The sequence below is a fragment of the Neovison vison genome, chromosome 3 (genome assembly GCF_020171115.1).
Source record: "Neovison vison isolate M4711 chromosome 3, ASM_NN_V1, whole genome shotgun sequence".
Lineage (NCBI taxonomy): Eukaryota > Metazoa > Chordata > Mammalia > Carnivora > Mustelidae > Neogale > Neogale vison.
Genome location: NC_058093.1, coordinates 127,605,001 through 127,632,513, shown reverse-complemented (window position 1 = coordinate 127,632,513; position 27,513 = coordinate 127,605,001). Strand labels below are relative to the sequence as shown.

The 27,513-nt window shown below is 42.6% G+C and overlaps 1 protein-coding gene across 2 annotated transcripts in view; it reads left to right on the top strand.

Moving 5' to 3' along the window:
- The window catches only part of TSHZ1 (teashirt zinc finger homeobox 1), a 634,721-nt gene that overhangs the window by 160,001 nt on the left and 447,207 nt on the right, over positions 1-27,513 (top strand). For both annotated transcript variants that reach the window (XM_044242800.1, XM_044242801.1), the window contains one exon: positions 12,779-12,853. In XM_044242800.1, the coding sequence (XP_044098735.1) occupies positions 12,779-12,853 (75 nt within the window). The remainder of the gene's footprint in view (positions 1-12,778; positions 12,854-27,513) is intronic.

Below are 27,513 nucleotides of genomic sequence, written 5' to 3'. Positions count from 1 at the left end.
TGGGCCTGTGAGGAGTGTCTTCCTATCCTGGGAAGTTGGGGCTGAGACTCAGAGAGTCTTGTTAATCAGTGCAATGCTGAGCGCGTGGGCTGAGTTCTGGGGAGGGATCTTGTTTTTCCTCATTGCCCTAAAGTCAGTGGAGAGTTGCTGAGGGCTCTCCGGGCTCCCGCCATTCTGGTCAGCCCTGGCCACACTGCCTGTCACACAGTCTTCAGCACCAGGCTGAGATGGTGTCCTCCTCTGTCAGGCCCTGGTGGGACATAGTCCCCTGACATGTGTGTCTCAGGCCTTGCTCTGCACCGCCTCCCAGGGCACTGTGTGTTCTTTAATTTCTGTTGACCCTATTAACACTTTCCAGTGTGACGATGATACCTAACAGTTACAGAGGCTTACTGTTTTGTTCTGCCGCCTTCAGAAGAGTTGAGGTAGCTCCAGGCAAAGTGTTCCTGTTCAAATCTTTGGGAGAGTTTTCAGTAAGTGTGGCTTCTGGTTGGTCTTCCTGTCCCAGACAGCCTGCCTGCCTCCCTTCCTTCCCTCCCTCCCTCCCTCCCCTCCCTTCCCTATAGCCATCCTGAACCCATGTAGCATTGTTTGTTCTGATTCCCTTCTAGTTATCATTTCACTGGTTATGACAGTCCTCATCCTATAGCTTTTCAGTAGTACAGTTGTAGTCTTTTTTTTTTTTTTAAGATTTTATTTATTTGTTTGACAGAGATCACAAGTAGGCAGAGAGGCAGGCAGAGAGAGAGAGAGGAGGAAGCAGGCTCCATGCTGAGCAGAGAACCCGACGTGGGGCTCGATCCCAGGACCCTGAGATCATGACCTGAGCTGAAGGCAGAGGCTTAACCCACTGAGCCACCCAGGCGCCCCCAGTTGTAGTCTTTTAAGTAATGTTTATATGGGTAGCGTCCGTTGGTCCTGCCTGTCACTGCTGTGAACTGAGCCAGGGCCCATGTCGGTCTTCATTGCAGAGCCTAGAGCAGGCCCAGGGTTTTAACTCTCAGTTTCAGCACTTTTTTTCTATGATACTCTGTGTTGTTTCATAAACTTGGAAATAAAAGACCCTTCGTCTTTGAGTTCCTTATTTTGGCAGGGGGATTTTTAGTTAAGAAACAAAAAATAATGCAGCAGACCTATGAAATAAGGAATAACACGTGAATTATAATTTATAAGACGGAGAGAAGCAGCGCTGAAGATTCCGCACTCGGGCAGCGTGTGGGCCTCCCTCAGACAGCCGGGGCCGGGGCTGACTGCCGCTCGCGGGCTGGGCCGTTTTGGGGGAGTCGACTTGCAGTTTGTGTGTCACAGGTTATCGTTGTCAGATGGCTTGTGAAACGGTTAGGTTGGATAAGTTGTATGTGGATAACTCATACTGGATAAGTTGTATTTAGGCACTCAGAACAGAGCTTGGTAATTTCCATCCCCACAAATAAAACAAAAGCACCCTAATAGGCGATTGCTCTTGTTACTGTTAAGAATGTGGTTGGGATGCCTGGCTGGCTCAGTTCCTTAAGTGGCTGACTTTAGCCCAGGTCATGATCTCAGGGTCCTGGGATGGAGTTCCGTGTCCTGCTTCCTGCTCAGCCGGGAGCCTGCTTCTCCCTCTACTCGTCACTCCTCTTGCTTGTGCTCCCTCTGGCTCTCTGACAAATAAATAAAATCTTATTACTGAAAAAATGTGGTTAATATTGGAAAGTCTGTAATTAAGGTCTTTGGAAAGGTGTAATATGTATAATTCTGACAATACTAATAGTATATTCTTATAGGAGGCCTTATTAAGCGACAGTGCAATTAACCCTTGAGAAGGAGGAGTGCTGACTCTCTGGGTGTCTGTCCTTCCTCCCCTGTGGAACGTGGGAAAGGCCATGCATGCGCACGTGTGAGTTTGTGTGCAGGTTTGGGTACTACCTTGCAGTGTCTTGGAGGAACGTTTTGGTTTCCTGTAGCTAAGGCTGCATTATGTGTAAGAGCTCACTGCTTCTTTGTTGCACACAGAACTCTTACTTTCAGGAGATGTATGACACTTAGAGTTTTTGGTTTTTGTGAATAAACCAAAATTTTGTAAGTTTTGTTTTTTCAGGAAAACAATCATAATTTTTTTAAGAAGATTTTTATTCATTTTAGAGAGTATGTGAGTGGGGAGGGGCACTGGTGGGGGGAGAGGGAGAAAAAAACCTGAAACAGACTCCACACTTGAGTGTGGAACCCGACTTAGGGCTGGACCCCACAACCTCAAATGATTGCCCCGCCCACGCACCCCCAGTAATTATACTTGAGTATTAAAGGGTTCTCAGTAATTTTAAATTTGGGGATGTCGATAATTTGTTTTAATTTATTTATGTACAATTACAAGGGTACATTCCAAATGTGGAAGTTTGGGGTTCTGTGCGATGATTATAACCAAGAGGGCATTTGGTGTGTTGAGATACTTGAGAAGCCATGAAGGACATAATTGTTTGGCGTAACAATTAATGATTTGGTAAAAGAGTTTGAGGAATTTTCAAGTGTTACTTAACACCCATTAACATTTGAATTTTGGAGTAAACAATCTTGTATGATTGTAGATTTTTCCCTCTTATTTTCCATGTAAAGTTTTGGACAGATTTGAATTCCTTTGAGAAACTTCAGGTTTTTTCTGTGTTCATCTAAGTTAATATGCTAATGAATAGGACAGAGAAGTGGATGGAAGATGTTCTTATGTGAAATCGTGTTTAAAACAACATAAATGGAGGCCTGTTTACAAATATGTTTAGGGAGATATGTTACATATATCATTTCCTACGTTATGTGAATGAAATTTTCGTACTTCATTTAGATGTTGTTTTATTTTGTGCAGCATATTTTAACAAGAACCATAGCACGATCTTGATTTCTGACACTTGGAAAGTAAACTACCTATTTTATCTTGATTTTGTTCAGAATAAAACTGATGTACTCTATCCCTGTTGGCCATTGTTTTAATAGTGCTCAGCATCTTTGTGTTTATTTCTAAGCATAATTACTCTTGTTAATCAGTTGCATTGTATTTAGTTTTATCTGACCTGTTTTATAGGTCATTAATTTTTGTTTGTATCTTCATCATCGGATAAATATTTTCCTTTTAAATATTGTGAGTCCTTTCCTCATCTCAGTGAATTAAAAAAAAAAAAAAAAACTAAAACCTTCATCCTACATCAACTACTTGCTTTTTTCTCTCATTAGTTTGTTAAGAGCCTTATTCATTTAGATCAGTATTTAATACACTGTTGATTTTATTTGTGAATACTTTGAGTCTGTAGCATCCCCTTTTTCTGTTTGCCTGTCTCCGGTGAGGTGGACTCTTTCATGAGGCAGGAGGGGCACAATGGCGGGAAGAGCTCTGCATTGAGGTCGGGAGGTGTGAATCTTGTGTTTGCATCTTCAGCTTCTGTGTAAAAAGAATTGTACATTTTCTTGTAAAAGTCACAGGCACTTCCCTTCTTGGAGTCCCAGTCGCTCCTGGCTCAGGCCAGGCCGGCGGCAGCTGCGCTGCTGCTCCTTCGGTTGTGAGGGCCCACTGAGGGGACACGGTGTGCCGCGTAAGCTGTAAGGCACGGTGCTAGTTTTTACTTCTAAAAATTTTGCCAAGTGTAGAGAAGCAAAGAATATAAGTAATGTAAAAGCAAGTCTCAAGTTAAGTGACTTTGACTTGTATTTGGTTTACGTATATGTTTGTTTATATGTCAGAGTACGGGATTACATTGTAAGTAATGTTTTTGTCTTTTTAAATCTAATGTGCCTTGAAAAACGTTCTGTTCTTTTTACTGATGCATGGCATTCTCATATAAGTGTGGGATTGTTCTTGAGCGCTTAGGATATTTTTATTTTTTAGTTGGAGTGCAGCTTTTTTGCCTTTTTTCCAGATGTTTTCTCAAGGGTATATTCCAGAAATTTGGATAACTGGTTTAGGTGACCATTGAAGACTAATATTTGCTTGCTTAAGGCTTTGTGCTTTATTCAGTTCAGTAAGGAATCATAAAATGTTCATGAGTTGAGGTGCAGTGTGAACCTCTTTATGGAAAGATTATGTGATGCTGGTCTATGGGTGACTTGTAATGGAGAGCATCCCGACGCCCTAACATTCCGATAAAGCCGTTTGCTCTAGTGCATTTATACCAGAGAGAGAGAAGTATGTAATGTCTTGATAGGGAACAGTTGTGAGAAACAGCTGATGATTTATGAACCTGAGGATGTGATTATTGAATTGGGAAGGTGGTACAGGTGCTAGAATTAGGGAACTTTGGAGAGACCATTCGTGAGCGAAGATCATACCTGAGGGTCAGACGTGGTTTCAGGTATTGTCAGTTCAGGGAAGTAAAAATGCCCCAGGAAAGGCCATGGGTGCAGACAGAGATTTTAGAGTCCTCCACAAAGACTTTACGCATGATACCCAGGAAATGAATTACGACTCTGGAATAAGAATGAAAATGTCACCCTTTGAGGGTCAGAGGAGGAAGAGGAGCTGCCGGTGGTGAGCCGCAGGAGAGCGCGGGGCGGTTTGGAACCTGCGCGAAGAGGCGCTGGCAGAGACTGACGAAAGAGTAGTGAGCGGTGCGTGTGTGCTTTGAGGATTTACAAAAAGAATTGTTTGACTAGAAAACTTTGGTTCTGTATTTAAAATGTGATTTTTTTAAGTACAAAAGCTTATTTGTATGCTACTTGAAAACCCGTTTCATAATATTATAGAATAATGAAAAGATGCAATCAGTTATTGTAATGAATACTCCTTACTAAGAGTTGTGACTCTCTGTGATGTTTCCTTTCCTGGCCACCAGCAAACATGCACACCGTATTTATTTGTTTGTGTGTTGATTCATTTATTTCCTAGCTTTTTGCACTGAAAGGGCTTCAATTCAGTGACATCCCATTAGCAGCCATCCTAGTTAGCAGCTGGATCTTGCTGTGTAAATACCACTCCTTACCATAAGAAACTAGCGCTGATTCTCAGGTGTGTAGCCGGGAAGGGGCCTGGTGAGCTTGGAACATCTGCGAGAAAGTGAAGAAGTGCTCCAGCACGAAGAGGAGTGATGTCTAAAGGACATAGTAGACAGCTTTTAAAGGACCTCCATTGACCCATTTGGGGACACTTTGAGAAGAATAAGTTTTCAGTACACTAATTGATTATAAAATGTGACATAAAAGTGAAAATCCGAGAGTCCATTTAAAATTTGTGGAAAGGAGCAAACAAGCGAGCGAGCGCGAGACAGAGAGACAGGGGTGAATGGTGGAGTCCTTTGTAGAAGGGTGTCCTTCCGATAAATGTAGGAGGAATAATAGAATTAGAACACTGTCATTTTGCCACCCTCATTGTAATAATCACGGTGGGTAAGATTCATTAGTAAATACTCAAGCCATTGGAGAAGGTTTTAGGGAAGAAGATGGTTGCGTGTCAGCTGAGAAGCCACCTGCATTCCTTGGCTGATGGTCCAGCTTGTCCATGTTCGGGGCCAGCAGCAACAGAGCTTCTCTGTGGCCCTGCTTTCTAGTGCCATCTCCTCTGACTCCTTTCTTCTGCCTACCTCTTCTACTTGTAAGGACGCTTGTGATTACACTGAGTGCACCTACATGATCCAGGGTACATTTCTGATGTAAAAGTCAGCTGATTAGCAACCTTAATTTCATTTGCCACCTTTATTCCCCTTTGCCTTGTATCTGAACAGATTTTGGAGATTAGGATGTGGACATCTTTCAGGGACCATTGCTCCTGTGATGTGGACTCATTAGGAGAAATACACACTTAGAGCAATATGAAAATCTATAAGTCATCTATCTTTTATACTGTCCCATTAAAAACTGAAATTAACATGTAAAACTATAGTATAAAAGTAGTCTTCATTTACAGTCACTTTCAGAATGGTAATACCTTATTAATCATAAAAAAAGACATATTAATCAAAATGGCAAAAATTTCCATATATATTTTTAATGACAAGTGACATTTGCTCCAAATGTCAAATCACATTATTGATAATATATTATTGTATATCTAGAACCTACCTGGGGAAATGGACTGTGGTTGTTCTTTGGAGAATCATTACTTAATATTCTGGGTATGCTTTTTTGGTCAGGCCTACTGGGTTTACTGCGTTCCTAGGATGCTGCTTATAAATATGTGCAGTGTTGAAAGCTAAGGTGCTTAGCTTCCCTGATTTTGTGCGCCCTGAAATTAGATGGCTTTGGTTGATCACTGCTATTGATTTTAGAGCAAGAGGGAAACTTCTCAGATTCCCATTTGTGGTGCTGAGAAGTTTTCGTGCCCCTCAGCCCTATCTGAAATCTGTGTCTTCTTTCTTCCTGATCGTACTGACATGACCTCTTGAGAAGTCTGTTTCCATCGCCTGGATTTTAAACCCCATGGATACAGAGACTGCGTTTTCCTCCTCTTAGTCCACTCAGGCCCTCGTTCAGTGTTCGGTGTTTGGTATGTGCCAGCTCCCGGTCACTGAAAGATGGCTGTGGAAGGGCCACAGGACTATATCGTGCATCTTTGTTACCTCGTTTTCACAGCTTTCTGAAGTAAGTAGTATTGCCCCCACACTACACATCAAGAAGGAGAGGCTCAGTGTGATTCAGAAAGAGATGAGCTGGTCGCCCACGCGGTCAGCGGCGGAGTTAGGGTCTGACCCCAGGGCCGATGGTGGGGCCCCTGCCGTAGAAGGTGCGCGCCCTGTCGCGCTCCCTCCTGTCTCCTAAGGTGCATCCCACCATCGACGTTAACTTCTTCACGGTGGGGCTGCTCAGACAGGACTCTGGACCTAAACTGCCTGCGGTCCATCGCCGGGCTAGCAGGAATTCAGTGGGGAAGCTCAGACGTGTTATTTAACGAGGTGCCATCGGTTTCCTCGTTTATCAAATGGGATGGTAGTACCTGTTCCTACCTAATAAGGGTGTGATGATGTAACAGGATGATTGTTTGCACAGTACAGAGTGCAGTGACTCACACATTCTCAGCATTATATAAATCTTTGCCACTTTCAGCTCTGACCCACTGTGGGCTCAAAGGTTCAAGACATAAACACTACCGCCAACATTTTAACTCATTCACAAGGGCTAGAGCCTCTCCGGAATCAGGCGCCACTTTAGCAGGAAGAGGACCTGCCTTGCATATTACCCATCTGCTCAGGAAGGCCCTGCTCAGAGGAACTACAGTGCAGTTCAAAGGGGTTCAGTTCAACACGCATCCAGGGGTTCACATGTTTTCATACCCATAAGCACGGGGGCCCCAAAAGCCAACATCACTCAGGCCTAAGCTAAGAACAGACAGGAGAGCAGCGAACAACGGTCAGGGGCTTTGCGGCCATCAGTGAGATGGTAAGGAGAGAGTGCAGGTGGAGGAGCCCGTCCAAGGTTCGGGTCAGGCCTGGGAGCACAATGGTGAAACCAGCTAATGGGTATGGATTCCAGGCCCAGGAAGCAGGACATGCAGTGGGGAGGGAAGTAACGCCTGAGACAGACCGCTAGAGAATTAGGTACAAATCTGAACTAAGAAAGAAAAAAAAAAACAGCAGAGTTCTAATTCATGAAGGTCTCACAAGTCATGCCAGAAACTTCAGATTTCATCCAGATTCTCCACATTTGCCAGATATCCTCCAGATGAGGGCTCCGCAGATGACCACTCTGCCGGATGTTCATAGGAATGTTACCGAAAGGGGATGGATGGAGGGCAGGGCTCAAGTCAGACTGGGGCAGCACTGCCTTAGAGGACTCCGAGCCCGCAGGCTTCCCGGGGGAAGCAACTCGTGAGCATCGAGTCCCAGAGAAGGAGGGTAGATGTGCGCAGCTCTCCCTAACCTCAGGGACCCCTGAGGACTCCTGTCGCCAAAACCAATGTACATCCCTCCGAACTGCATCTTTGGGCGGATACGGAAAGCGCTGCAGTGGAGTCGGGATGCACCTTAGGAGACGGGAGGGAGCGGGCCAGGGCGCTCAGGCCTTGGGCTTTGGCCTTCGGGGTGGGGGTGACCACTCCCTTCCTTATTCTTCCCTGTTGTTGTCTCAGTTTCGGAGAGCTGTGTTTCTGAGGCCCTCCTCCCCCGCCTGTCTTGGGGATTGAGATAAGCAGATGGAAATAGTGCGTAGAGGAGGCAGAGCGAGTGCGTGCTTCGTCTCAGGCCGCATTCACACAGGTGGTGTCTGTGTCTGAAGCCGCAGGCTTGTCCGACTCGAGCCGTGAGGTCACCTCACGTCCGTCGCCGGGAATCTCTTCAAAGCCGCACGCGTGCGTTGCTGAGGGTGCTAACGGGCCCGGAGGAGCGGAGGCTCTGGTAGTTGACATCCTGAAGCTGGTTTTCTTCTAGATGGAACTGTGTCACCGACACGATCTGTCGGTTTCCACGTAGCCGCACAGTCGTACCCACGCGTGCGCGGAGGCGCACACCTGTGGATAGTGCGGGGAGCCCCCGCCCTCGCTCCCAGCTGTCCTCCCCTCTCCCCGCGCGGGTTGTGCTTCTGCGGTTTCTTCAGTTCTCACCAGGCTCCTGTGAAGCGCTGGGTTCCTGCCCTTTCCACCCAGGGGCTGGCCTCTCGGACGGGGCGCTCAGTCTTCCCAAAGTGAGACTCCGGGCTGCGGGCTGCCTTTAGACCGCCTTTCGGCCGCCTGTCCCCGTGCTCCATGTGCCTGTCCCCGTGCTCCATGTGCCTGTCCCCGTGCTCCGTGTGCCTGCCCAGAGCTGCTGCGAGGGAGGCCCCAGAGCACGTGGGCTCTCTCACGGGCCGTGGCTGGGGTCTGACTCTAGGCCAGGCCCTGCCAGCGACCCCCTGCTGTTTGTTCTTTTTAAAAAAGTTTTTAAATTTTCTGCTTCTTTAGCAGTGACTGAAAACTGTCAGTTGTGTTACTGTGTGGCTCACTCAGCGACTGGATGGGTGAAGCCTGCCTTCTACGCAGCAGTTGGGGGAGTGTGGCCTGGGTGCGGAGGGGACCAGGGGAGCACTGGGGAGAGGACACCCCGTCCCGCAGGAAGAGCTGGCAGGGAAGCTCTGCGCTCGCCTCTTACTCCTGCGCTCAGCTGTCTTACAGGTTCTCCTTAACTCACGGCGCTGTCCTGTGGGTTGTAACTGCTTACAAGCCAACGCAGTTGTCTTTCCTGTGACCTGTAAGGCCTGATCATCCAGCACGTAGCTGGATGGTCTCTCGTGCAGGCCGGTCTTTGAGGAACATCTGCCCTTCACTGAGAGATGAGGGACACACCTAACAACATAGCAAAACCCCACAAACATAACTGCTGCTGCTTGTCCCCTTGGCTTGAGTTCTGGAAAAACTCTCTGTGCAAAGCTGACTTGTGGCCCTGCACCGAATGCCCTGACTCGGGCGTGTGAGGGAACGCTGATGTGCCGTGGCTCTTGGCACATGTTGCTTTCCACATCTCTTCCCCTGCAGTCGTGTGTTGTATCTTATTTATTAAATAGATCAGTCAGATAATCTTTCATGACTCTTAAATGGAAATAATTCTGCAGTGATAAAACCTTAGGGATTAAAGGAAGAGGTTCTGATTAGGTCTATCGATTGTGTAGGAGAAATTCGTTTCAAATTAGAAGTTAAAATATGAAATGCTGGTACTGAAAAGTAGAAATCTCTAACTAGGATGTAAACGTTACTACTGTGCTGCTCTTTTGACACCAAAAACAATTTTAAGTGATGCTATTTTAGGCAATTCTAGGTACTTGGAAGTCAATCATATTTAAAGAAAAGCATCGTTTTTTATTTCAAGGTGTTCCTTTAGATTGTAGGGCATTTGTAGATGGAAAGCCTCAGAGAGTCTGTTCTAACATGGATCTTGCCCTTGGCCCCAAGACCAGAGGTTGGCCTCCTCTTGGATACCCCTCAGAGTTCTCCCCACTCATCCCCTGCCCCAGTCCAGTCCCTCTGGCTGCTCTGAGCCGCATGGCAGGGAGTCAGACCCTGGGCCTGGGATGCCTCTCCTCTCCCCGGGGTTGTAGCTTCCCCCACCACCCTCCACCCTGCCCTGTCCTCCCTAACCTTCCACTGCCTCTGCCTCTGAGAGCAGCCTCCGCTCACGGGCTCCCCCACAGCTCTCCTGGCCACCCTGCCTTCTGTGGCCTGCTCTTCCCCGCCCCGTCCCTGGCTCGGGCCCTTGCCCCCTTCATGCACAGACTGCGTTCCGGAGCCGTCCGGTGTAAGATTCTGGTTTGTTTGTTTGTTTTTTCTCCTACCACTATCATAGTGTTTAAGATGCTGTATGTTTTACTTTTTGTTCTTGTCTGTTTCCATCACTAGTTTTCACGTTTTCTGAGGAAGGGACTCTAGTTTTGTCACCATGCTCTGGAGTGGGTCCAAGTCAGTGACTTACTGCATGCCCAAGTGCCCAGCGGTGTCCTTGCTGGGGCATGGTGGGCTTGTTGCCGCCTTTCAGAGGCCGCGTGGTACAGAACGAAAGCTCCGTGCAGGCACAGCTCTGTCTGATTTTACCCATGAGTGACCAGTGAACATGCAGAAACACAGTGAGTACACAGGCAGAAGTGTCCATCAGGAGCCAGGAGTTTCGACCGTATAGCTTCTCAGATTTGGGACTGTTTTTGTCTTATTTCTGGTGATGTATAGATGATCAAATTTCCAGAGCAATTGCTGTGTTAAAATATGGAAGCCAGACTATGTTGACGGCAGTGAGAGGTAGACTACATTCAGTAAACAAGATTGCTGGCGGTGTTCTGTTCAGATAGGTTGGTCAGATGATTTTAGTCATGCTTGACTTGTATCTTTTAATTGAGGATGACTTTGGGACTTTGATGCTACTTGTACTTATATATTCCAAATTTAAAGACTTTATACTTACTTTAAATCAGATTTTGGGTGAATGAACATTTTGCATTTGAGTATAATTGAGCTGTGTTTTAGTATTATAAAGTTTTCCCATAATAAAAAATTGTTAATCCTCCAGATATTTAGTCTACAGACATTCAGCAGGCAATTTAAGAATTATATTAGGCAGAAGCTTTCCCTCTCTGTGTACTTCAGTTTGTTTCCCCATGAAGTATAATATTTGTGTTTCAATTCTTAAAACTTACACATTTTAATTAATAAAAGTTTCTTCTTTCGGGAACTGCCCTGTGGTTCTAAACTCACATCTCTTAAATTATACTTAGTCATGTAAATAAGCTGTGCTTTGCAACTTTGGGTTCTTAACCTTTGCTCTTTGTTATTAGCTTTATGTTTTTTTAATTATAAGAAAATAGAGGACAGTAGGGAAGTTATGACTTAAATGGACTGTTGTTATTACTGCATTCTTTTTTAAGGAAATGAAAAATGTTATTTATTTTGTCCAAATCAAGCAGAAACAAATAAAGAATATCTTGTACTGTTATTTTTGCTAAGCCTTTAATATTATCACAGTTTGATTCTTTACATGTAATCGTTATTTTCCCATTTTAATGATTGATAGTGTGCTCAGTTATTTATTGTGTCAAGCCTGTATTGTCCATAGTTATTACCTAATATATAAAAAAGAATGAATGCCATTTTCAGTACATACAAATACCGTATTTGAATAATGAACTCACAGTCTCTTAAAAATTACAAATATATTATTTTATCCTCAAAACTGAGGTTCTCTAATATTATAGGAAAAGAACCAAAATAGACCAGACATGGGGGCAGGGGAGGAGAGGCATTTATCTTTTTAGAAATTTTTTAAGTCTTAGCGGTTGGCATGTCTTTTCTATAAGGCCATAGTACTTTACAGCCTTACGTTGCCCGTTTGTGCAAACATGTCCAGATGAATTCAGTATTTAATGTTAAGAATCTTATAACATGCCAATTTGATTTGTAGCCCTTCATATCATAGAATACTAATTAAAATCATATTTTTGCATATGTCATGCCTTTCATGTACATATGCAAATAGATTCTGTTGCCTTTCAGCTATTGGTAATTAACTTTATGAAGGACAGCTGTAATACATAATTAACAAAAATGTTTGCAAGCCCTTTTACTCTGAAAGTTATAACATCAATTTTTTTTTTTTTTTTTGGCTTATCGAGAGAACCATTTTAGTCTGATGCTTCTGAATGAGATCTAAATTGTTCTAAATAATCACACGATGTAATTAAATTGATGTTGTACTGTGTTCAGAAGGAGACTGGTGTTCCATGGACTGACTTTTGATTCCTGTCCATTTCATATTTATGTCCTCAAAATTGAATTAAGTAAGCTGATTTGTGTATAAAATAAGATAGCGTGTCAGGTAATACTTTTTGTTTGTTTTAGTTATTGATATCTTCTTGGTGCTGAAGTACTTTTTTTTTTTTGCATGTGCCACAGACACACTAGACACATCATTTTTAAAACCTCTTTTCAAATTATTACCATGTTTTCAAGGAAGCTTCATGGAGGCTATTTATTTTCTCTTTGCAGTTCCTTTAATATTTAATAAAATGACATTTTCTCAAACTCTTTCCATGGTTGAAGTGTGGGATCAACTAAGGGGCAGTGAGGATTACAATGTCGGGAGTCACTTTGTCTCTCTAAAGACGGGGAAGGCAGTGACTGAGATACAGTCACTGTTTCCGCCCCTGTTCGCGCTCGAGGAAGACAAGGAACCAGTTCATTTAAATACGGTTATTTATTCTGGTTTTCAGGTATCACAGTACATGTGATCTGTAGGCAAGCGTCTTGTTTACCAGGAGTGCTGCTGTAATGTGCAATTTCATGTTACATTCGCATTTCAGTGCCTCTTAAGTACTTTGTGGATGTGCTTTTAGCAGAGTCATGTTTTAGTTCTGTAATTATTGTTATTTCTTTCTTTAGGGTTGCTTTTGTCATGAAGAAGCACTTAAATACGCATCTCCTAGGCAAGCATGGAGTTGGCACCCCAAAAGAAAGGTAATTTTCGCTCATTTTAAAAAATTTAGTAAGTGTGATTATATTTGCATTTTAGGCTTTGTTTAATGCTGTGAGTTCTAGAATTGATATCAAGTCAGTTTATCATGTTTAGCATTTCTGGTACTCTGTAGTTGGATGTCATATTTCATACCATTCTTCCACAAGAATTTAATGTCATTTTAATTTTAAAATTCAGACCTAAAAATATTTGAAAATGTTTGAGGGCCTTTGAATTTGTGAAATTGTGAAATAAACTTGAAACAGTCGAAAAGTTTATTTAGGAGGGGATTGACCTCTGCACTGTGTTCGGACGAGCTAAAATAGTAATGTAAAGGTAGACTTTGTCTGTTTTTTCCTGCATTTTTATTTTGAGGTTTTTAAACAGTATTTTTAAATTCTTACTGTAGAATTAAGCATTGCTGATACTAAAAAAGAAATACATCTTGTGACATCCCCAAAATAATACAGTAGTTGCCATGTCATGAAAAATAACACTACAATTATTATGTCATCAACTGCCAGGCTTTCTTTTTTCCTGCTACTGTATCATAATTAGCTTCATCACATAGACTTAATTATATTAGGTGAGCAGAAGTAGAGCAATGTCAGCTAGCAGGTGAGTATGGCTACTTCTAAAATTTTTGAATCTGTAAGATGTGCAGCTCACTCAGAGTTCGTGAAAATCCCTCTGTCCTTCCTTTAGAGACATAGTTGATTCCCCCCAATTCTCTGCGACGGTATCTGAAACTCTGTAGACACTCCCAGAAACCTTTGGCTTTTAGTAATTTTCTAAGATGCCAGTAATGATGCAGTCCGTTCCGTCAGTCTGCAGCCTACGGCCTCCTAGATCCTCTTCCTTACTTGTAAATGCTTAATTCCCTTTTTAAAAACTTGAAAATGCTCTTACCAACGTTTTCTGTGTTTATAAGCAATTTGACTTGACTGTTCTGTTGAAGGCATATCGCTTTCTTTAGCGTTTTGGTTTGGACATGACTGCTGGGTCAGAATGTTGACTGTCAACGTATGCCTACTCTTGATCTTTTGACTTCTGGTACTTCTCTTTGTAGCATTATATTTAATTTGAGCCAAACTGTATGTGTTGGGCATATCCTGAATGTATAATGTGTGAAATTCAACATATTCTGTATTAGTTACATTATGATTTTGGATTTGTCTAAGTTATGTTTCGTGAATGTGTAAGGAAGCAGAAACAAAACATTTTTAAGTACTATATTTTGTTGCTTTTACATGCATTATCTCAGTTAATCACTCTGTGATGTTATTAAGAGTGCATTATTATTCCAGGATTTTTTTATCTAAAGCCTGAGATTCAGGAATTTGCAATAATTTATGCAGTGTCTTGTAATTAATGAATGTTAGAATTATTTTTCTGACTCTAATCCCATTGTCCTTCCTTGGACTAATTATCTGACACTGAGAATCTTTACAATTGGGTACTTAGGGATTTTGTTCCCCGAATAAATTTTGAATGAAAACAGTCTAGATCAGATGATTAATAAAAAGAAAATACCTCCCTACTGTAATTCAAATGCGTCATTTTGCTTTTTATCTAGGAATGAATAAAGGTTAAAAAAGTGTTCATATCATTTCATACTAATGAAAACTTCATCACTATATACATAGTTCCCTCCTCCAAGCACTTAAATACAGGAGGCATCTCCTGTGACAGGAGAGTGAAGATCCCAGGTACACTGTTCAGTTCCCATTACTTTTTCTGTGTGCTCCAGGAGCACTTGCTTGTTTCTACTCATTTCAGCCCTTGGCACCTGTAGGGAGGCTGCACAGAGGCTAGAGGCATGTCTTTCTTCCCTTTGAGATGTGTTAAGCTTTTTCTCTGGCCTAGACATGATTTTGGTTCCAAAATTGGGAAAGGCATCTCAAGTGGGAATGCACGGACCCTGTCTTCTGGGTCCTGAGCCCCTTGAAGTTCAGGCTGTCACGTTCCTCTCAACTGGACATCTTCCATTAAATTGTTGTTTCCATTAAGATCTCTGTATTTCAGAACACTTCTCGTTTAGGATACCTCATTTTACTGCCCAGAAATAGTCAGAGGGCCTGGACCCCATGGCAGTAGACATGTGGAGTTGGGGAGGGTCGCATTCAGGTAGCGAAGTCTAGCACAGTCAGTGCCAAAGGGCTCCCATTCCACCTTCTTCCCTGCCTCTGAAAGGGAATTGATGCCTTTTAATGGTTTTAGGAAACAAAGAAACTCTTTATCAGCATGTTGAACCATCACTTTTGAGCATAAGTGTTCTCTAAATTAAGTTAAACATTTTTTTTCTTACCTATTTAAAACATTAATGCCTTGGCTATAATTTTGCAAGCTTGCTATATTTTAATTTCTCCAGGACAAAATAATCAGCTTACTTTTTTATGTTTTAAATTTGATTCTCTCCTCTTAGGCATTGCATATTATAGCAAATAGTAATAGAAGTTAGCCAAATAGGCTGTGACAATTAAATTAATAATGCATTTTGTTTGCAAGTATTTAGGCCTTGTGCTTTGACTGATATATGCAAAAATGATAATTTATTACAAATAAATTCATATACTTGCACTATAGTTTGATCAACCAGTAAATTTTGTCAGCATGACTGTCATTAGCAACAGAAAGCTAGATAATTTCAAATATATGTGTTTTGACTTTATGAACACCTGAAGTGATGGCTTGTGTAAGAACAACTTTTTTTTTTTTTTTTTTGGTCCCTAAATTTGCATGAACTTATTTTAAGGTAGTAAGCACACTACTGTATTTCAGAAGTCTTGTACACTTAAATATAAAGAACTAAATATAGCCACATTTGATTTACATTCCAAAATAATAAACTCCAATTAATTGGCAAGTTCATTCTGAAGTATTTCCTATTTAAGATAAGTAATTCTGTTTGTAGTATAGTAAGCCGAAGTATCTTTATGACTCTTTGAGTTTGCTAACGGTAATGTAGAAAACGAGCCTAGGCACACTTGCCACAACCTCCAGGCCATAGTAAGTTTATCTCCTGTGGGAGCCGGGTGCATGTTATAATGCAGAAAGCTGGCTTTCCTACTTGGAAGTCAGCTGGGTGACTTTGAATGACTGTAAAGAGGAGAAGGGAAGGGGCTCCTTGGGAACCGGAGTTGGTGGTGTCCCAGTGCCAGTGGAAGTTAGTGGCCCTGATAGTGTCTCGGGAGGGCTCTTCTGCCAGCCCCTCAACTACTTTTACCAGTAGAGGATTTTAAATTGTATCTATGCATCAGAGAGTCTAAGAGCTAAATAATTTCATAATCAAAGGAAATGTACCTGTTTTTTCAAGTTTATTAATAAATGGAAGTTTTTTTTTTTTTTTTTTTTCTTTTTAATGAAGCAATTTTGAAGGCATCTGCTCAGGTTACAAGGCTCAGCCTTGCATTATTGTCCACTTGGGGGTGTTTAGCCCCCCCACCCCCCGCCGGGGGTGGGGGGCTCAGGGCTGATCGGGGCTTTTGTTCAGGTGAATGGATTTTCCCCACACCTCTTCCGACTCCTGAGCTCTTTGCCTTCTGGCTGGCTCTAGCTCCTTTTTCCAGACACTTGGGATTTGTGGCCGGCCAGCTCCCTTTCCATGGTACCTTTGATCTTACTGATGAGTGCAGTCTTCCCCCACCTGTCTCTGGGTTCCGGGTGTCACCGAGACTAACTGCCGGTGGAAGCCCTGGCAGCTCTGACACTTGCTTCTCCTTTGCTCTGAGCCTGGGGACTGCACAGGACGTCCCCTAGGCATTGGGTCGGCTTTGTCTCCTCTCCTTTCTCAGAAATGTTTATATGTTGGAATTTTATGAAAGCATCACAGTTTCTGCTTTTCAGTTCAGATGGAAATCACCCTTTTTCTTGAAACATGAAAGTATCCCAAACCCAGACATTCCTAGAAAAAGCATGTAGATGTGCACATGCAGTGGGCTTTGAAACTTTGCCAGCAATAGTTTGGGGAGATTAGAACTTAGGTTACATTGATCTATCTGTCTATCTATTTATCTAAGGATCTTATTTATTTATCTGAGAGAAAGTGAGCCAGAGAGGGCAGGAGCAGGGGAAGGACAGAGAGGGAGCAGCAGACTCCCTGCTGAGCCGAGCAGGAAGCCGGACGCCAGGCTTGATTCCAAGACCCTGGGCACATGACCTGAGCCCAGACAGAGCTTCACCAACTGAGCCACCCAGGCACCACAAAATTTAGGTTACTTTTCAATGAGAGAATAGCACATTTTATAAAAACTCTGAATGACATTTATTTAAATAGTTTCAAATTTTTCTTGCCAGAAGAGTGTGAGATTAACTCCTCTTACTGTCACTTGATTGTCCATTTGAAAGAAAATTCCTTTGGCTAAGTTGTCATAATTGCATGTATTTTATTTATTAAAGGGTCATCATCAGGGCATCTGAGTGCTGCAGTGGGTTAAGCCTCTGACTCTTGATCTGAGCTCAGGTCTTAATCTCAGTGTCTTGAGTTCAAGCCCCAGGTTGGGCTCCATCTGGATGGTGGGTGTGTTGCCTACTTAAAAAGAAAAGAAAAAGGACCATCATCTTCCTCAGTGTTTATTCCTTGTGAATTTCCGTAGGCTAAACACTGTTTTCTGTTCTACCACTGAAATGGGTAGCTTGCTCTCATGGATGCACTGAGATCCTTTACTCTGTGTTGAATGAGAATCACGTGATCTCTGTGGCAGGTCATTGTCAGACCTGTTGGTTCCTTTCTGTCCGCTGGCCTCAGGCTTGCCCTCAACCTGACTCACCTACTGTATATTGGTCTCTCTTATTTCTTCTTTTACTCTAGTGGCTGGCAGGGTTTTCTTTTTTTTTTTCTTTTCTTTTTTCTTTTTTTTATTTAGGAAGAATAAAGCAGTTAGGGACTCTTCTCTGCTTTATATATATATATATATAGAGAGAGAGAGAGAGAGAGAGAGAGAGATTGTTCTGGTATAAATACACACACACACACACACACACACACCCAGAAAAAACTCTCTTGAGTCAAAATGGAGGAGAACATGTCTTCTTTACATTTCGGCTTACTGAATTTTGATGAGTGGGAGGTTATCATATTTTGATATCCTAGTAATGCACGAGCTCAGAACTCTCTTTCTTCTGTCTTTCCCCATTTCTCCGTCTACAGACAGTATCCAGGGTAGAATTAGTACCCTGTGATCATTTGCCGTGGCTTTCCTGTGCACAGGTAGGACTGAACAGACATAGAGCACTGCTAAGTAATCACTTCTACGTGGAAAGATGGATAGAAGTCACTTCAATTCATCTAAAGCCAGGGATATTTATTATTTTTAGAAATTTCCTTTTATATTTTAATGACTTAAGCTGACAGTTATTAAGGTACATACAGAGATAAGTATATATTTTCCACAAAAGATATCTTGTCAGTATCTGGGAAATATTTCTCAATTAAATGGGTAATTTAGATGTTCTATGGTTGCTTCATGACAAACGTTTTCTCACTGAAATGGGTATTTTCTAACTCTGACTTGATGAATTTTCCTGGTGGAAGTCAACGGAGGTGTTAGTGGTCTAGAAGGTGGGGTTCTCCCATCCTCATTGCTGGTTGAAGTTTGCGGCTTACTTTCTGGGGAGGTATTTGGACCTGATTGGAGATAATTCTTGTGGCTCATCCCACAAGGGATGGAAAGAGCTCATCTAGGGCTGATGCCTTTGCCTGGTTCTGCTGAGGCACTCAGAAACTCTGTGGAGGGTCTGGATTCCGCACATCTGTCCGATTGCTGACGGTCCTGAATGCGTATTCCTTCCCTTCCCTTCCTGCCCCGCTGCCCAGTGGGCAGCTCTGTGGCCAGAGAGCACCTTTTCTTCCCGTCTTGCTTGTGTTTTTTTTTTCCTCCAGTAAAATGGACGTCTTCGTTTTTGTGGTAATGACTTACATTTAAGGATGTTTGAAGGAGTAACCTTATAAAACTCCTATCTTTATTATTAAGTTAGTTCTCAGGTTGCTACTCATGAAAATATGGCCAGTTTATTTCTGGTCTTAGTTCCGGGAGAGGTTGTACCTTTTTGAAACCACTTGTTTTGGTCCTAAGTACCAGCAAATCCCATAGATAATTGAATTTTCCTCTTTATGTTTACTGCTGGGAAGCTCAGTGTCAGAATTATAGTCCATCTCTAGACAGTGGGCTTCATGGTACACACTTTATTTACTGCTGTTACTTCGGGTCTCATCATTTTTTCCCTTAGGGCAAATTCCCATTTTATGTAAGCAATATGTTGTAACCACCTCCCATAAATCAGCGCTCCCATAATTCAGGGGAAGTTTCGCAATGGGAGTTTTTGTGAAGTAGGGGCAGTGTTTAGGAGCGCACATGCCTTCAGCTGTTTGGTTTGGGGCAGTGTGTTTAGTGGCGTGAAGTTCTGTTACGGGACTTTTTAAAAGTTGTCCTGCTTTATGGTATGAAAACATAGCATACTTCCTTGTGCTGCTGCAGATGGTGCTTTTTGTTTCTCAAGATGATTGATTTTGAAGACTTCTTGCAGCTCAGGTGTGCTGAGCGGACAGAGCTAGCACGTCCTCCATGGGGAACGGAGTGGGATTGCCTCCCCTGCCTACCAGGGCATCCTCCGTAGCTGCGTCAGAAGTGAGTGCTGCTCTTGGGGTGTCACCGTTACGCTGATCAAATGCAGTATTTCATACGTTAATGGAAATTCTCATGTTGGCAGCAGAGGCATTGTAAGTGTTAATGTTTATATATATATATATATATATATATATATATATATATATATATATATATATGTGTGTGTGTATGTTACAGAATTATAGCATTGTTTTTTACTCTTTCTAAACTTTATTCTTTAATTTTAAGCCAGCATGTTATTGAACATTCATCTCTGTATTTAATTCTTGGGCATTTAAAAACACGAGTATTATGCTCGGGCTGGTGACCGTTTCCTAAACAATGCACAGTCTGTGGATCCTTGGTTCTTCACCTTACACAGCTCTCCCCCAGCCTTCTCCCCTCGGGTCACTCCAGGCACAGAGGAGGAGAACATACCAGGCTCGTGCACACCTCACGGAGGGCTCCTGACTGTGTTCTGCTGGGAAGGCTCTAACTTCAGATTACACTTAAAATGCAGCCCTGCAAGAGGGTCTTTCCGGGCCTCCATCCTAAAATAGCACCAAACTGTCTTTTCATCAGAGTCTTGTACCTAACAGAATTCTCTTCTGCCTTTATGTGTGTTTTCTCTCTCTGTCCTGACACGCGTCCCATCACCCCCAAGTCTGGGGGCATGACAACAGAGGCTGTGTCATCCTTCAGCACCAGTACCATGTAGATTTGGGAACACAGTAGTAACTGAGGCAGTAAATGTTTACTGCAAGAATAAGCCAGTGAATCAATGAGATGCCTTTATCAGCAATTCCCATAATAACCCTTGTGCACAATTGCTTCGCCCCTAAAACTCGCCTTTGCATCGTTGTGTAGCTCTTCCGTTTCTTCCTACACATTACGGACACCTATACAATAACCAATCTCTTCTAAAGATAAAACTCATATACTGCTCGCGGATTATGGAAAGAGTTAAGATGAGCCTGGGAAACTGGACTGCACTCAGGCTGAAAAGAACGTCGAGTCAAGTGGCAGTTGCCTTTGACTCTGTCCATCAGAGAAAGCCTGGGAAGTCAGAGCTCTTGGAATTATGCATCCATCAGTGTGGAGTTTGGGCCCCAGGGAGAGACTGTAGTCCAGTGGGTTAGCATCGTCACAGAGACGGGTACTGCCGAGCACAGTCGCCTCCTGACCTGGCTTGCTGCCGGGACCCTTCCCTCTTCCCAGCCCCAGCCCCAGCTCCTGCTCCTGAATCGTGCTGCAGATCCCCCCCTGCAAGGTAGCCTTTTAATCATCCGTTGGATTTTGTTAGACACGTTCTTTTCTCACCTCCATCACCCATTTTCTTCTGTTCTTGCTCCCGTGGTTCCCCAGCCCTCCGCCATGTGCACTCAGAGTGCATCTCGTCTCTCTGGCTTGCTGGTCCAGGTTTCCAGGCTTGGCCCCAGGCCCCTGTGCTAAAGCAGTCCCTTTCCCTCTTAGTCCATCTCGGATTGATCTTGTTTTTCATCATCCACCTGTGGAACGTTGGTGAATAAAGGGTAGACAAGTGTATGGTTAGGAATTCCTCTATCCCCCCCACTCTGGCTCCCAAAAAAGGAAACCCAGAAGACTATATTAATACTGCATACATTATAATTATGTCATCCTGTACTAGTTCAGTGAGTTATTAGACCAGAGATGTATGGTTTAGTACGATAGTCTTTATTACCATGACATCTGCTTTAATCTGTTGCCTCCTCTTACTCCCATATAGAATGAGAAATAAGACAGCCGAATCCTGTGGTGGTATGAACTGTCTATACCTTTTTTAGTGAATGTTCAAATTTCTTTTGCATGTATTGTTGATTGTGATGAATTAATTTTTAAGCATTTTTGTTTTGTTTTTGTTCTTTTGCTATGCTTTAGGAATTCGCTCAGAGCTTGGATATAAGAATATCTTCTGTTTTAACCTTCTTTAAGGCCAACGAATAAGTGATTCCACATACGATCAATCAAATATGGTAAATGTTCAGAATATAGGTGTTTTTCCCTGGCAGGCATCTAGAATATTTTTGGCTATTCTCTTCTTTTATTTCACTTAAATTACTTTTAGAACACTGGGGCTTATACATCTGGACTCTGACTAAAATATGCCTTAAGCTCTTATCTTTAATTCCCAGTCAGTGCCAGAATTAAAAAGAACAAAGGCCTATATGTTCACTGCAGCCTTCAATTATGCTTAATTACCAACTTTTATACAGTTTCATTATACAGTACTGACTTTTTGTGAGAGGTTCTTTATATTCATGATGTCTTGGTAGTTGCTTATAAAAGTCCAAGATTAAAATTTTTCCCGAGGAATTTTCAGGAAACTTATAACCTTTCTGAAGTAATTTTTATAAAGTTGGATCAAAGCAAATGTGATCGATCATCTTAACAGATGAGAAAGGAGGTGTTCACATTTCCTTACAGAGCTCTCACAGGAGAAATCAAGGGTTCCCGTAGGTTACTCTCTGAGATCTTTTCCTCCGTTTCTTGGTCCTGGGGTCACTTGTATAATCAGTTGTGAGCTTAGAACAAAGGGTGTCTCCACTGGTATCTTGGCTCTGCCAGGCTTCGTGCTGACAGGAGATAACAAGCAGACATGATGTGCTCCATGAGACATATCGGTCCCTCAGTAATCCCAGTGTCCTTCCAAAGCACTGTCTTTCATTTTGGCCCATCTTGGATTCCCTTTCAGAAGAACTATGATGTTGTTTGATGCTTCTAAAATGTTAGCACCTCCTAAGATTCGATCAAGTATATTAATGCTTAGGTTGAAAACCGTCAAATATTAGAACTTTCACATGAGTCCAGCTAAGTTTTGAGTTGTTTCTAGCGTATGATCTCAATACAGAGATCGGCTTTTCAGAGCAAGAGTCGTTTCTGTCGAGTTCTAATGTAATTGCAGTTCTTTCTTGTTTCATGGGTGCTTTTCTCGACCTGGCATGGGGTGGTGCGTGTGATAGAGGAGTTGGGCCAAAGTAGCATGAAAAGTCTGAGCAGACCACGTGTGCTGTTCCCAACCCCGTTGGGCTGGAAGCCGCAGCTCTGTGTCCTCTGGGTCGGTCAGCCTGTATGGTCTTTCAGTAAGGTCCAGATTTTCTCTCACTCTAAGTCCTCCCCTACATTTTCATTCTCTGTAATCACTTCCTCCCACCGAGGTCAGCGTACTGCTTAATACATTTTCCGTTGTTTTCTTTTTAAAATAGGTGGTATATGCCCTATTTCCATACTGGATAATTTCTTGAGGGCATGGTTGGTGGCTTTCTTTCTCTGTTAGTTTTCCGAGGGTGATTGACACTCAGTGACTATGATTAGATATAAGATACTAAAGTCTTCACAGAAGTTTTTCTTTTTTAAGATGGACTTTTTCTTTGTTGGTCTATATGTGATTGATGGTCACACTGTGAAACAGGTATTGCAGAATAAGAGAGTTCTCTGTGCCTGTAGATGGTCCTGCCTCTTAGTGTAACAGGGTCAGTGCCGCCTTCTGGGTCACCGTGGCCTTCCATCTCTTCTGTGATGCTGAGCATGGCGCGTGTTCTCAGCTCTCGGGGTTGTGCTGAAATGAGCATGAATTTATAGTCAGACGAGTATGAAATGCTTTCAGTTGCTAATGTCTAAATAATATGTGTACCCCTTTTTCCATGCTAAGCTGATTCAGAAAATGATTATGGGAAACAGGTCCAGCAGAACATATGTATGAAAGTTTTTATTTAAATTAAACCTGAATTTTTTGCATGTTAATTACAACTAATAATTTTCTGTTCTCATAGCATTCAAAATGTCTTTGTCTCATTTGATATTTATAATTAAGTAATATGGGTATGTTGTATATTATCAGCAAATAGGAAGTGACAGACTTATTGCTGGATATCAAGGTTTTAAAAATTTATGGTTTGGCTTTTTAAAAAATATGTTGTTTATATGATTACCAGATTTTGGAGATGAGGAAAAATTTTAACAAAATAATTAACCCAATGTTTATTGTCTTGTTATTAGTACTTACATTTATGGTTTCTGAATGTACTTCAAAGCTTCAGTGAATTTTTGAGTTTTCTTTTTTGCTTAAGCAGAAAAAAAAAAGTACATGGAATATAGCCTTATAATACCAAATGAAAAAGCAGGGCTGCTCCATCTGAACTTGGAAGAGGGTCCCAGTGACCCACCCCATCCATGATGGGGCATCTTCTCTGCATGTTGGAAAAGCTGTGGGCTCCTCAGCAGAGTAAAGAAGATGTGTCTTTATACACACAGAGCTCTTACTTGTCCTGGAGGCTATTAACTTTTACAGCGTTAGTCTTCCTAATATTGGTGATGCCTGAGTGATCAGACATTGTTTCAGTTCCTCTGGACATTCTGCTTCAAAACAGATGGGCTCCAAGGCCACTGAGTCAGAGCTGCTAAGTCAGGCCGCTGCTCCAGCCCCAGGCACCCAGCTTGGCCCAGGCCGGTTCTGCTGTGCTCTTCCTATCACCCGGCCCTGGTGCCACTGGGGAAGCGCTTACAGCCCTAGCAGCTTAATCAAGTGGGTTCCGCTGTTGGGAGCTGATGTTGAAAATAAGGAAAGAATGAGAAGAAAATTTAAGAAAGTAATCATTCACAGCAGGAAGTACGAGGTCAAGGTAAATTAAAATCCGGAATGTAACATTCTCCTTCTCAGCTTTGGTGGTGAATCCGCAGATGTCTGTTAGATCGTTGGACGCATAAACCGGCTAAGGTGGTGCCCGCAGTGTACCTGCCGTCACCGCAGATTAGCTTCGGTCCAGTTTTGTGCCTTGAGGTCTCTGCAGTAAGACCATCATTTCCCACATTCAGATGCCCCCCAGGCGTGTGACTTCTGTACAACAAAGCGAACATAGTGCTAAAGACTTGTACCAGGTCCCGTGGCCGGGGAAAGAAGTGCTCCACTGAGGGAAGGAGAAAATCTTACTGAACGCTGGACAGATGGCTCTCTTACTGGTAGTGCTGGTAAGGGGAGACATCATACTTGCAGCAAAATCGTCATTACTTAGAAAATCATTGGTCTTTCAAAGTTTATCTGAAATATCAGCGTGAACTGTTAATTCATATCGCTGTTTAATTCACTTTTATATGAGAAAGGTTTGATTTGGAAATCTTAGGAAGTCTCTTCCTTTCTGTGGTGTGAGGTTACAGTGGAGGGACCCTCTGTCCACCGTGTTGTGAGGAAGCGGTTTCTTCAGAGCACAGAGCTTCCTGGAGAAAGGTCCTGAAGCCAGCTCATGTCCCTCAGGGGCGGTCCCTATACCGACGACAGCGGGCTTCCAGGCAGCCGTGCCCGAGCTCGCTTGCTTGGGGTCCTGCTGAGGCTCCGGCAGTGTCCGAGCTCTGTCCTGGGAGGTGGAGGTGCTTGGATCCGGGGATGGACATCGTGGATGTCGGTGGGAAATGGCTTCCGGCGCACGCAGCCATGCGCTGCTTCACCGTGGCGCGCTCACGGACGCCACCCTCGTCCCCTCGGCCCTCTGTGCTCCAGCCGGAAGGTCAGAGTGCTCTGCGGGGCTGTGCCAGCGTGGCCACCGCTCACGGCTCAGTGTGCTGTGTCCATGTCCTCCTGCGTGTCTCCTGTCGGACGTCATCCTCCCTCATCGTTTTGGTCGTGGGGACTTAGGTTGATGTCACTACAGAAATGGCATTCTGAATTAAGTGTAGAGTTCACTTCTTTTCCTTATTGGAAGGAGTCATAGCTTTATTAATGAATTTGGGCTGTATTTATAGAATCCGGAAGATACTAAAGGGGTCACTTAATTTTTTTAAAAATAATTTATAATTTTTCATGAAGGACAGTATATTCTATAGGGCTTTCTGAAGGTCTCAGTTCATATGCCTTGCAGATGTCAGTGGTTTGCTACATTTAATTTCTCCTAACACCGGGTAGCTTATTGCAGAATTAGCTTGTTGTGGAATAGTAGAATTTTGGGTTTTAAAGGGAACCTTTACATTTCACACATGTGAAAATGGTTTCGGAGAGACTTGGCACTAGATCATCTGGGAGTTCAAAATTTTGACAATTCAGAAGAGGTCTGTGTGTCCACAAATTTTACAAATTTCCTTACATCCTTCTTTGGTGAAAAAGAACTATGACTCCATAGTTCTTTGGTAAAGCTATGCTCTTTCATGGCTGATGTCTTGATAGCATTGCATATAATGCTTAATAGCTTCTCAGCACTTTTAATCTTAGTAACCGCTGGCAAATTAGGTACAACTTAGTGTATTTATGAAATGTAATCCCCCCCCTTTTAAGGTCCTTATTCATGAAATAGAAGATACAAAAAATACAAGAGTCTGAGTGTATTTGTTTAAATGAACAAGACATGTTTGTTTTTGGTCTGAAGCATATTGCTGTAAAACTTTTATAGTGATGCTATTTACAGAAATTATAGGCTCACTTTGTTTCTTTTGATGATGGTATCATTGTTAGCATTTGCTGGGATATAAAGTATAAAGCGCAATTTTTCTTGAGAATATTACATGATGAGAAGGTATATCAACTGAACAAAGATGCGGCTTTTTTCGCGGAGCAGAAGGGAAGGTGTGGGAGTGCGTTTCAGGCTGGGCCTGACGGCGAGACCATCCCACACGTGGAACCCACTGGAGACCCACGAACTCAGCTCTTTGTGGCATCATCGGTCATATCTCCACGGATAGTTCCTTGTTACCCTCTACAGACTTTAAAAAGTAAAGTTGCATTTAGCTGTTAGATATAAATCAAGACATCGGAAACCTTTTTATGCAAGGTACTACTCATCTCTTGCTGTCACAGCACTGAAAAAATAGTTCCTGTCAGAATTACTTCAGTATCGTGAATGCCATTGTCATTAAAGTGTTGTGGTGCTCAGTATTTTAGCAGTTCTTTCTATAATAATTCAGTAGCCAGTTTTGCCACAGATTTTTTCCGTATGCTTTTTTTCCCCTTTGAGGTAAAATGGTATATATGATATAAGTTTAAGATGTACAACTTTATAATTTGACCTGTGTATATACTGCAGAGCGAAGATTACCCCTCTGCATCTAGTTACCGTTCATTACTGGACAGTGATTCTCTTCCCCCATTTCACCCTCCCCCAAGCCGCTTCTGTCTGGTCACCACATGTGGTCTCTGCGTCTGTGAATTTGTTTTTGTTTTGTTGGTTTTGTTTTATAGGTTGCAGAGGTGAGTGAAATCATACATTATTTCTTTTCTTCTGTTGCACTCATTTCACACAGTGGAACGCCCCTGACATCGATATATCCACATTGTCACAGTTGGCAAGACTTCGCTCGTTTTTATGGCTGCATACTATTCCTTTGCATGTGTGTGCATCACGTCTTAGTTCATTGGTCTGTCCGTGAACGCTTAGGTTGCCTTTGTATCTTGGGCAGTGTAAATAATGTGAAGGTACGGGTGCATGTATCTTTTGGAGTCAGTGTGCATGTATCTTTTGGAGTCAGTGTTTTTGTATCCTTTGGATAAATACCCAGAAGTGGAATAGCTGAATCAGATGGTAGGTTTCAAGCCATGAGGGCACAAAATTCCTAGAAGAGAACGTAGAGCAGTAAGCTTCCTGATAGTGGTGTTAGCACTTTTTTTTGTTTTTGTTTTTGGATGTGAGTCCAAAGACAAGGGAAACAAAAGCAAGAATAAATGAGACTGTGTCACACTAAAAAGCTTCTGCATAGTGAGGGAAGCCATCAATAGACTGAGAAGACAACTTACTGAGTTGGAGAAATTATTTGCAATTTTATGTCCAAATAGAGGTTAATATCCAAAATCTATAAAGAATTCATACAACTCATAAACAACAAATAAACAGCCGGACTAGAATATGGACAGAAGACCTGAAGAGACGTTTCTCCAAAGAAGACATCCAGATGGCCAACAGACGCATGAAAAGATGCTTAGCATTACTCGTCATCAGGGAAATACAAATCAAAACTACAATGAGAAATCATCTCACACCTGATAGAAGGGCTGTTATCAGAAAGACAAGAAGTAAGTGTTGGCGAGGATGTGGAGGAAGTAGAACCCTCATGCACTGTTG